Source organism: Lactuca virosa, chromosome 2 (genome assembly GCF_052849685.1).
Source record: "Lactuca virosa cultivar CGN04683 chromosome 2, Lactuca_virosa_CGN04683_v6, whole genome shotgun sequence".
NCBI classification, from domain to species: domain Eukaryota; kingdom Viridiplantae; phylum Streptophyta; class Magnoliopsida; order Asterales; family Asteraceae; genus Lactuca; species Lactuca virosa.
The window spans coordinates 51,277,178-51,288,995 of record NC_136427.1 but is presented as its reverse complement, the minus strand read 5'-3'; the positions used below and the strand labels follow the sequence as shown (position 1 = coordinate 51,288,995).

Sequence of the window (11,818 nt, the reverse complement as noted above, 5' to 3'; positions counted from 1 at the left end):
TAGAATTTTCGAGTTAGTCTCCCCTCTCCTAGGGTTTTTTTTGTTTTTCTCTTGGTATCATTGATTGTGAACCATTAGAGGGATTCTACTTTGGATCCTCACATCTAATCAAAGGTGGCAAGAACTAAATCCAAAACAAGAATATCTTTAGTTTCTAAAAAGGTATGTAATTTCCATTATTACTTTTAGTAGTTGCAATAATAAAATAAAACTTAGATCTCTATAGGTTGCATGAACATATAAGAACTGTTGTATGTTTTCGTTACACATAACCATGTGTTAGTATCTCGAAAAACCTATCACATTTGATCTATTATTTGTAGATTAGTGCTTGTAGGTCCCGTCTACCACCTATGGCAAGAAACAACGGGATCTCCAGAAGCAAGAGATGACATTACGGTGCAATGGTCAAGACAAATATTGATGATGTTCGGTCCGGAATCCTAAGCGTGAAGTTGAAGTACTCACCAAATGTCGATGAAGTTAGGGATGTTTGGAAGGAAGATATCACCATAGAGCATGTGCATCAAAAAGTTAAGTTTATGTATCAAAGTTCTTTTGGCCTCCTTTTTTGATTGTTCTATGTAGTCTTTGTCTTTTTATGGGACATGTGTCTTGTCCGGGTGGTCTATTCCTTTCCATTGGTGGGATGTCCCCAACCAACTATTGTAATTTTTGTTAATATTTTTTTTTCAGTAGTTGTCCTTTACTAAAAAATACATTAACAATTAGTATGTTGTCATAAATGGGTGTTTTATAGTGTTACATGTTATAGGAACAGGTGTAGTGGTTCATTGCACAATCTTATATGTTAAGTCTCTTTGTACACAACAGTGGCTCGTTACATGATCCAACTGTTGGGTATTTTGTAGTTCTCAACAATAACTGATGTTAATGTGCACGAAAGCCATGATCTCACTAAGTCATAGTATGTTATCTCCACTTAAGCAAATTTTTATGGTTTAATATATAATACCTAAATTCCATTTCTTCTTGGCTCATAAAACATTACACAAAGACACGTAAACTCCATTTGTTTGCTTACAAAACATACCCAAAAACACACAATTTTAAAAGGTTCAATTTCTTCTTCCAGTAGAGACTTAGCAAACCCAATAACCATGAACATTAAATCCCATGGTTAAACCTAATTTCCAAATGTTAAGTCATAATAGCCATTTTCTATGTCAATCGCACAACATAACATCTAGCAAATATCATAGTGACATGAAAAAACAAGACACCATCTATCAAACACAACCAATTTTGGCAATTTTTTTAGAACAAAAAAGTCAATATATTGTCACTCACCTAGTATTGTAGACTCTGCTCACATTTAGCCTGTATAAGAATAAGATTGAATTGTAACTTTTCAAAATTGATTATAAGAGTAACCAAATAATATTATTAACAATGAAATTTATATATCAAACTCAACATTGGATACGGAATTACCTTCTGTTTCAAAATTGTTTATGCACGAAGATCCGTAACTTTTCCAATTGCAACTGTTTTTCCTGTATAAGATATTGTTTAATTGTTTAATTGATGACGTCATTTAGGTAAGATTTGTGTCGAATAATATTTTTTTTAAACCATTAAAACGATGTAGTTAATGAGTAAACCCATTATACTTTTTTTGACTGTTTAAAAAAAAACATTTTTCTGAATTACTTGGTTTTGATATTGAGGAAAAATAAAGAAAAACACATTTAGTAACGGAAATATTATTTAATAATCATAAAAAAGGATAGTTTACTTGCTAAATCCATAAAATGATGGGAAAAATGGTTTTTTAAATGGTCTACAAGAATACAGTAATAGTTTAATCGCTACAAAAAGTAGTTAAGTGGCTAAAAATAGATAAAATGGTGAAAGTGAAAATACTTTTTTGTATTTTTCCTTTTAGAATTTAAAAATATTAAAAAATAATTTTTCACCTTCAGAGCGGAGTGTAAATCGACCAAGTTGTTGAAAGTCTGTGAATTTCTCAATGCATATCATATTAGTCACCTGGGGAAAATATTAAATAAACAACCATAAAAATTAATGTCATTCAAACAAATTTAAATTTATAAACAACAAATGACAGTAACAGAACAGTATATAGAGAATGGATATGTTAGAAGGGCAAAAGGGTCTTTTGACAAATATGAAAACTAACCTGAATACGACAAATAACAGCAGCACCATTTTTGACAAAAAGCACCTTCTTTTTCATTGGTTTTCTGGTTTTAGGATCAAGTTGATGCATCAACTCAATAATCTCACATTCCTCAACAACAGAGTGAATATGCAATATAGCTTTGTATCCAGCAGTGAAAATAGCCTAAAATTAAAAGGAAAAAAAATCCATAAACAATAAATAATAATTAAATCCAAGATGAAAGATTTATTTAAGGTGAATACATTTTCCAACAATTCAAGGATTTGCAACTGAGCTATGAACTCATGAACCACTGGTATTGGTTTTTCTGCAAAAAAAAAAAAAAAAAAAGAAAAGAAAAACATCAATAGTTTGTTTCATTTTATTAAAGTAAATATATGTTTATTTATTATTGATATTAGAAAGAAAAGAAGAAGAAAATATAATATAATACCAATACTGGAAAGAACAAAGCCTGAAAGTATGTCTTCTTCTTCAATCCCAGATACTCTGACACGTAGATTCTCACCGGGGCCCGCACTCCTCACTCTATCCTCATCCATAAAAAGAGCAAGAACTTTCACTTGAACCTGCATACCGAATTTACAAATATGCCCTTTTAGATCTATTATTAATGTTTGGAAAATGAAATTGAAAATATCTACCCAATTACTACTATGCTATTGCTATAATATAATTGAGTAGAATTTTCAAAAGAAATCAAAATATAATTAATTAATACACAAATAAATGGAGAATACCTTGTTTGGCATTATGAGAAGATTATTGCCTTCACGTATGCTACCAGATTCTACTTTTCCCATAACAACAGTTCCCATGTCTTTAAACTTGTCAATAATAGGCATTCTGAAATATTTAAAATTAAAAATTTCAAGTTACAAAATAAATAAATATATATATATATATATATATATATATATATATATCTAAATTCACTTCGTTCTATATATAACATTTGATGAAATGTGTTTACTGTTTATAAGCTCATGTAGTCATGTCAATGAACAGTGACTTTTAGAAAATGACAGAAATGGTCCCTATTTTGAAAAACAGCTTCAGAAATGGTTCGTGTGTTACAGAAAGTATCCTCGTCTAATACAGAATTACAAACTGGTCCCTCTGTACATTTTTTTTAAAAACCGACAGAATCGGAGCCTGTTTGTAACTTTTTTAAAATGACACAAATGGTCCCTGTTTTAAGAAATTATCCTCATCTAACAAAAAATTACAAACTGGTCCCTCAACCGACAGAATCGGACCCTGTTTGTAACTTTTTTAAAATGACACAATTGGCCCCTGTTTTGAGAAACTATCCTCATCTAATACAAAATTACAAACTGGTCCCTCTGTATATTTTTTTAAAAACTGACAGAATCGGACACTGTTTGTAACTTTTTTAAAATGAAACAATTGGCACATGTTTGTAACTTTTTGAGAATGACACAAATGGTCCCTGTTTTGAGAAACAACTTCAGGAATGGTCCATGTGTAAAAAGAAAAAAAATTCTATACAAAATTACAGATATGGCCCCTCTGTAATTTTTTAAAAAAACTGACAGAATAAAGAAACAACCAAGTCCAACATCAAAGTAATGAAATAACAACATGGTCCACTTAATAGAAACTATAGAAAAAAGTGATCAAAAATAAGTGGAAAAGATATTTATATATAATACCTAAATGGAGCAGTTGGATCACGAAGAGGAACTTCAATAACATCAAGAGCTTCAAAGAGACATTGACCATTGAACCAAGGGCATACTTTTTTGTCCATTCTTGTTTGCATATTAGTTCCAAAAAGACCAGATATTGGAAGAAACTGAATATCTGCAACCATTTTTTAAAAAAAATATATATATATTACTACCATTATTTATAAAACCTTACTAGATCCAAAAATCTGCAAAACCTTAAGGTTGGTTGGAATTGGATAAGTTAAAACTAAATGCAAAACCTTAAGAAATTGTACTTTGAAAAATCTACCTAATTATAGCAATGAAAACTGCTTTGTATTTTTTCTTGAATTGTTATAATTAGGTAGATTTTGTCAAGGAATAATGTTGTAATTAAAGTCATATGCTACACAATAAACAAATAAAATAAAGTGTGTTGCTATATATTAGCTTCTATTTAACACAACCTAAACACCTTTCATCTTATATCTCAATCAACCTAAAAGATTCTTAATAACTTTCATTTACTATATTATAATTTTGCATCCTACATAACTAACAAAAATATGTAAAAAGTCTAAAAATAAATAAATAAATAAATAAATAAATAAAAATTACCTTTTTTAACATTGTAGCCTGAAGATTTCAAGAAAGGAACCATTTTCGATTCGATTTCATCATACCTAGAAAAACAAGCAGAGTATTTTAGTAAATACAAGAATTAGATTCCTGTTATATACAAAAGAGAAAAAAAAATAATAATAATGGTTGACTAAAACACCTCTCTTTTGACCAGTTAACAGTTGGATCATCCATTTTATTGACAACAACCAAGAGCTTAGTGACACCCAAAGTCTTTGCAAGTTGAACATGTTCACGAGTTTGTCCACCTCTCTCGTATCCAGTTTCAAATTCCCCCTTTCGAGCAGATATGACCTAATAAATAAATAATGTGTGATAACAATTTAAGTTATCATATAATTAAGTTAAGTTATCATAATAAAGGTAAAAGTAAAAAACAATAACAAGATTTTTTTTAAGCAAAAAAGGTTACCAGTACGCCTATGTCAGCTTGAGAAGCACCCATAATCATGTTAGGTACATAACTTTTATGCCCCTAAAAGATAAAACAATTCCATATAAATATTAAATAGTGTGTTAAAGTGAAAATGAGAATCATACTTGACATTTAAAACTGAAGGGATAAATGCAAAAAAAAAAAAAAAAAAAAAAAAACAGCAACTTACTTACATTTATTTGCATATTACAGCATCCTACTTTTATTTCTTTCTATGTTACAACATTGTACTTTCAGTTTCTGTCTTATTAAGTAATTATACTTTGAAATTTGAAATATCTAACTATTTATTTCACTGTATTTTGAAAAATCTACCACACTATAGCAGTAAAAATTGGTTCATATGTAGATGACAAATGCTATAATCGATGGTATTTTCATAGGAATAAATGAAAGTAGGATGCTATAACAATAAAAAAATCAATGAATGCATATTGCTATTTCTTGCATTTGACAAGAAATATACTACTCGAGTGGCATCTTTTATTAAAAGCCCCTTTTAGGAAATAATGAGAGAGATATCTAAGTAATTGCACTTTTTTTCTCATGATGACTATAAAGTATAAACAAATAATATATTCTCTTTTCTATTTTGCTACTTCAAAAATATAATGGAAAAAAGAGTTACTTACAGGTGCATCCAATATGGTGAAACGTGTAGTTTCTGTCTCAAAATGTGCACGTCCAACTTCAACTGTTTTCCCCTGAAATGAAATTTTAACATTATAAAAATTCATATGGTAAGCATGAGACTTAAACAAGGTTAAATTTTGAAGCTCAAATTTTATTCATTTAATAACTGAAAGCAATTTATAAATCTTCTCATTTGGAATGAAATAGGAAGATTAATAATACCTTTGCTCTCTCTTCTTCATTGGTATCCATAATGTATGCCATGTACCTAGTGTGGATTAAAAGTGAAAAAAATAATAATAATAAACATCATGAGAAAAATAAAACAAAGCACCTCAATGAAAAGTGAAAACCACAATAATTTAATAATTCCATAAACCCTGGGCAAAACTGTCAAACTTGTTTTATGTGAGTAGATTCTTAACATCATACCTAACCATCTAAAAAAGCAACAAAAGATTTCACAATGAAGGATTCTGTTGGGCCTAATTTGGTATGTAAAGGGTAGTTTTGGAATTTTCTTCTAGGTCCAAAAGGGGGCATAGAAATATGACCCTTGACTTGTAGGGTTTTAAAAAAGATATTGAATCAATCATTTAACATGACTCTTGTAAAAAAATAACTAAGCATTTCAGTATACTTTTGCTCTTTTCTCCTCATTAATTAGCACTTTTCAATATTAGGAGTTATATAACTTTTAGACCTATTTATCCATCACAACTCACTCAAATATTCTTCCAACATTCATGAAGTTGCATCTCTAGGTGGATTTTTCTTTATTATAATCATCCCTCTAATCAATTTTGGTGTGTCCTGTTAGAAATATGGTTTAGATTCAATCTTGTCTTGTTATAAAGATTAATTTTTTAATATGTTGATTTGTTTAAAAAGGAAGTCTGGAATCAAAAAGTAGATGACATGGCTTTGATTAAAAAAAGAGAAAGGTTGGGATTTAAAGCAGCCATGTTAAAAAGATAATGGTTAAAGAAGCAATATGATTGAAGCTAAAGAGTTGAACTTAAAATGTGTAGAAAATATAAATAGTTGACTATATTGGAAAATTAAAAGGATTACATTATATCGGCTTAGATAGAAACAAAAGAAAGCCTCTTAATGATAGAAACAAAAGAAAGCATGTCTTATATTTTGTTAAACATTGCTAGTTGATGATTATTTGTGTGTAAATCTGTAGATTCAACTGTTAATTACATCCTAAACTAGACAAATTAGAATAATAAACACTTTGTATTGTTTAAGCTTTTCAAAGATCCGTTAGTTTGAAAATTTTAACATGTCCTATTAGAAGCAGATATCCACCCACACAACAGCATTGTGAAAAGACGAATGAACATTGTTAAAAACATTAATGCAGCCAATTACTAAAAGACTAGAACAACTTACCAGCTCTCTCTACTCTTATCCTTGGCTTCTTTCTCATATTTTTGAATTGTACGCTCATCAACTTGGCCACTGAGGTAAAGTATCTGTCCTCCAATGGTAGATTTTCCAGCATCTTTAGCACATATGATAAAACAAACTTGTGTCAGATGATGAACTACAAGAGCTAGATATTAAGGTGGCTAAAAAAATTGATTTGTTGTGCTATAAGACTACTGAATGTGAGAAAGAACTTAAAAGATATTTTGTCCTAGATAGTTAAGATGGTGGCCTAAATAAACAAATAAATATAACAAAGAAAAAGAATGAGAGAGAGAAACAGTTTCATGAAGTACTGCTTGTGATAAAAAAATGACCTAAAAGAGGACACTTGTCATTGAAGACAACATAAGAGAATAGTTTGATGGTAAAGATTCATGTAATCAAAAAGAAAACCATGTTATAATCAGCTATGAAGATGGATGGAAACATGTGTTTAATACTTTAATATGCATTAGATTAAGAGTTCAAAACTGCATATATAAATCAAAGCAAAAACTATGAAGAACAAGTTGAAAATGTGAGAACAAAAGATTTAGAATCATAGGCCAACTTGAGGTAACACAAGTATGCTATGCAAAACCCAAAAAAGTTTGAGTGCACAAATAACTAGATCAAAAGCCAATATGTCAAAATCAAAACTAGTTCATACACACTACGAAATTAACAACTTAAGAAATTAACTCACCAACATGACCGATGAATACCACATTTAAGTGTCTCTTCTTATTCTTCTCATCATCAACAGGTTCTGGAGCAGAAGTTGCTTGCTCTTTCACTGGAATCAAATGAGATTTATGCTTTTTGAGAAATTAGATAATGATAATCTTGAAACAATTCAGAAAAGTACATATCTCTGCTTTAGAACAAACATCTTAAATGGAACGTGGACATAAACAAAGAGTATCATATAACAGACCTGCAATGGCAGCTTGTGGATCAGAATGCCCTGTGTGGGGGTTAGCATCCTCCTCCATGTGGGAGTCGGTTTGTGACTCATTCCTCAAATCTGCACAGACAAAAAGGTAAAAGCTATTTAGATTCATGGCAGAAAGACTCAACTGAAATAAAAGGGGAGAGAAAAGAGAAGAGGATAGAACAAGGCCAAACTGAAGGAACAGATTCTCCATACCTTCTTCCAATTTATCCAGAGCTATGGATTCTTGATGCTCCCCACCATTCTCATTAGTCACCATGTTGCTATCTTCACCTAGCATTTAAACAAAAGAATATAATAACATCACAGAAACTTAAGTATTTCCGAATCCTCTTTATACTTCAACCATTGAAAGTACTACTATGAAACTATTTTTCAGAACAAATCCACAAGGAAACAAAATCCGAAAACATAACTACAAGAAGAGACTTCCTAAATCCTAAGTCTAGAAGAACTTCTACAGATCAGTTATACAATTCCTAAAATCAGAAAGTACGAATCTACAAAAACTCTTTATGCTTATGAAATCAGATCAAGGAAACCTACCAGATGAGTCCAGTTGCAAAGCGCGAATGTCCTCCTCGATATTATCTGCGATTGAAAGAAAGAAAAAAGTTCAGTATTCCGCTTAAATTTTACAAATATTTTAGGGATTAACAGACAAAATACAAAAAGAAAATCCGATTACTGAACTACAAGTAAACAGATATGAACGATGTAGCAATGATTAAAACGGATTGAAAACAAAACTATAAACTGATTGAAATAGAGAAAACCTTACCCATCTGTTGAACTGCGATAAACGCGTTTTACGAAACAATCAGGAATTGTCGTTAAACCTGAAGTAAAAGGAAGAAAATTATGCCTTTAAATTGAGTAGAGGAGATGAATCTGAGAGTGGGAGAGAAGTTACTAGCAGATAAACGGCGAGATGTTGGGCGTCGCTGCTGAAAGACTGTAGAAGCAGAAAATTGTGTAAAGAATTCAGAGGTTTAGGCTTTCTTATGAATTTCGGGTTGGCATCGCTTGATATTTTATTATATATTTTTAACGAAAACATTTAGGGTTTGTTGAAAACTTTTTTTTTATATATTTTCAGAATATAAAATTGATTTTTTTATTTTAGTTTGTCGAAAAATATTTTTATTTTTAGTTTTCCATAAAAAAAAATTAGAAAATATGTTTGTTGAAACCTCGAGAGTTTTTATTTTTATTTTACAAATTTAGAAAATTTGGATAACTTTGAAAAAATATTTTTCTAATTTATATAAAGTTTTGAAAAAAGAAGATTTTTATTTTCTTTGATTTTTTAAAAACTAAATCACCAAACGTGTTTTTAAAAGTTTTTTATTCATTTGAAATTTTTTATGAAGAAACTAGAATTTTTTCCATAATCAAGTGCACCTTTACTTTTTGAAATAGTGAAATTGTTACTGTAGCCCAACTATCTTTCGTATTTTGGTTTAAATGGTCCCTCATGACTATTTTTTGCATTTAAAGAGCGTGTACTTGTAAATGACCGGTCACTTTGGTACTTTAACCCACATTTGAAGGTAATACTACTGTGTGGAGTGCCAACTAAGCGGGTGACTCAGCATCGAGTCATAGACAGGTGGACTAGTCTTCCACCTAATCCGGTTTAATACCTTCATTAACTGTTACCTACCCACTAACCACCCTTAGAGGAAAAGGAATCGTCGGTGGTAGGGGCATAAAGCACCATCACAAACCCGTGGGGCTTAACCTAGCATATTCTCGAGGCTTTTTTACCTTAATTGGGCAAACACGATTCCGACCAAAACCCTAAATATTGGCAATGTCGGCTCCACCACCTCCTTCACCTGACTCGATAAATTCACGGGAGTTTCTCAACCTCAACGACCTGCATACCATTGTTTGCGACTGTGGATACAAGATTGTTGCCAACCAGATCAAGATGCAAAGGCTCAAAGATCAGCTGGGTAAAGATTTCATTGTGTGCCGTGTTGATCACATCAGTCTCCAGCATAAGTTGGAAGATCATGACAGGTAGTTAAAAGCGATTGATGTGGTGATGGGCAGCATCATGGTGGTAATGCTTGGGATGATGGAGGTTGGGGTCAAAGTCCTTATGAAGCTTGGATAAGTTGTTGGGGGTACATTACGATGCATATATATATAATAGTTTTAGGTTTTCTGTTATTGTTTTTTTTTTTCTTTTTTTGTGTGCTATCTATGGATTATGTGAAAAGTCATGTGTTGATGACAGGCATTTTGTACGTTTGTTAAGCTTCTTAATGGAAAAATACCTGAGTTGATCTCAGGCGTTTTGTATCTCATGTTTGACTGTATGAACACTTTGATTTTGGTTGACATATCATGCAAGAACGAAGAACAGAACATATGTTGGGTTATTAAACCCCACGTGCCTTGCACGGTGAGGGTAGTTTTGTCATTTTATGTTCATAATGGTTGTAAAAAGGGGTGTCTCATTCAAAAGGGCAACTCTTTCATTTTTTCTTGTCTCTTTCAAATCAACTGCCGAGTGAGATCCAACAAAATTCGACAAGATGAAGATTGTTTGTGGGTGTGGAAGTCCGACAATAATCCGCACATCTCGGACTGACACTAACCCTGGAAGACCATTTTATACATGTCCAAACAAGGTAAATGCAATCATATTTTTAGAACCCTAGTTTCACAATTGTTTTCTAAATGTAACATTAATTTCTTATTTAGGGAGCCCGATCAGGTTTCATTTCTTGGGTTGATGAAAAAAAATGCAACAATGAATAAATCATTTTAAGTGTACTGATGAGGTCGAAGAAGAAGCTGGAATCAGAAGTGTTGAAGTTGAAGCTGATTTTACTTTGTAGTTGGGTTTTTTTAGGTTTAATCATTTATAACTTGTAATCAAATGTATTTGGGTAGTTGAATTAAGAACAATTTGTAGTTGTGTGATGTCACATTGATGTATTGTTGTCTTGTCATTACCCTTAATTTTGTGAAATCATGCCACCCTTAATGTCATTACATATAGTACATTGCTAAAAGGCATATTAAAGTTGTTAACACTTATTGTATATTTGTCCACTGAGAACACAAGGACCACATGTTCTTAAATTTTGGAATTACATGTCATTACCCTTCACTTCTTTAATTACATATACTATGTTGCTAAATAGCATTAAAAATTGTTAACAATAATTGTATATTTGGTGAAATTATGTCACCCTTAATGTCATTACATATAGTACGTTGCTAAAAGGCATATTAAAATTGTTAACAATTATTGTATATTTGTCCACTAAGAACACAAGGACCACATGTTCTTAAATGTTGGAATTACATGTCATTACCCTTCACTTTTTTAATTACATATACTACGTTGCTAAATAGCATTAAAAATTGTTAACAATAATTGTATATTTGTCCACTAAGAACACAAGGACCACATGATACATCATGGAATTACATGCATGCATGTTGAAAACTATTAATATCAAAGGATAACCAAAGCATGATAATAGTACAAACCATTGTCAAACCAAACAAACTAACTTCAAACAAACAACTAAATGCCAAACCAAACAACTACAACTTTTTGTCAAACATAACCACATGACACCATAAAATACTCCCTACTCATTAAGGTCTACTGGGTTTGCACTAGTTTCTCCTTTCCCATCATTGGTCTTAACCTTCTTTGCAAGTTTCGTTTTTATGATTCTCTCTGATTTTTTTTGTCACACCCCCAAACCAAGGATGGCGGAAACGTCCGGGGGTGGAGGACTTCATGTATAGTATCATAACAGCAATTGTAATAGTAATTTAAGCAAACACAACCAACATATATATAATTGAAAAAAATTACATCATTGTATGAATTACATGTTTACGAATCAATTACAATA

General features: G+C 31.1%; 1 protein-coding gene across 2 annotated transcripts; it reads right to left on the bottom strand.

Annotated features, from left to right (window-relative positions):
* Positions 1 to 1,008: 1,008 nt before the first annotated feature.
* On the bottom strand, positions 1,009 to 8,962 carry LOC145159109 (Translation elongation factor EF1A/initiation factor IF2gamma family protein). 2 transcript variants are annotated; one of them, XM_079078009.1, is made up of 21 exons: positions 8,839 to 8,962; positions 8,707 to 8,764; positions 8,472 to 8,516; positions 8,121 to 8,198; positions 7,908 to 7,997; positions 7,677 to 7,766; positions 6,953 to 7,064; positions 5,774 to 5,819; positions 5,551 to 5,622; positions 4,895 to 4,957; positions 4,622 to 4,776; positions 4,459 to 4,523; positions 3,844 to 3,994; positions 2,908 to 3,013; positions 2,601 to 2,736; positions 2,410 to 2,474; positions 2,165 to 2,329; positions 1,941 to 2,013; positions 1,456 to 1,517; positions 1,312 to 1,341; positions 1,009 to 1,207 (listed from the first exon to the last, which is right to left on the bottom strand). In XM_079078009.1, the coding sequence occupies exons 2-19, from the start codon at positions 8,708 to 8,710 to the stop codon at positions 1,474 to 1,476; spliced, it is 1,560 nt and encodes a 519-aa protein (XP_078934135.1). In that variant the 5' UTR covers positions 8,711 to 8,764; positions 8,839 to 8,962; the 3' UTR covers positions 1,009 to 1,207; positions 1,312 to 1,341; positions 1,456 to 1,473. The 2 variants fall into 2 exon arrangements, with proteins under 2 accessions (XP_078934135.1, XP_078934134.1); XM_079078008.1 differs by having other exon boundaries at positions 1,009 to 1,341.
* Positions 8,963 to 11,818: the final 2,856 nt, after the last annotated feature.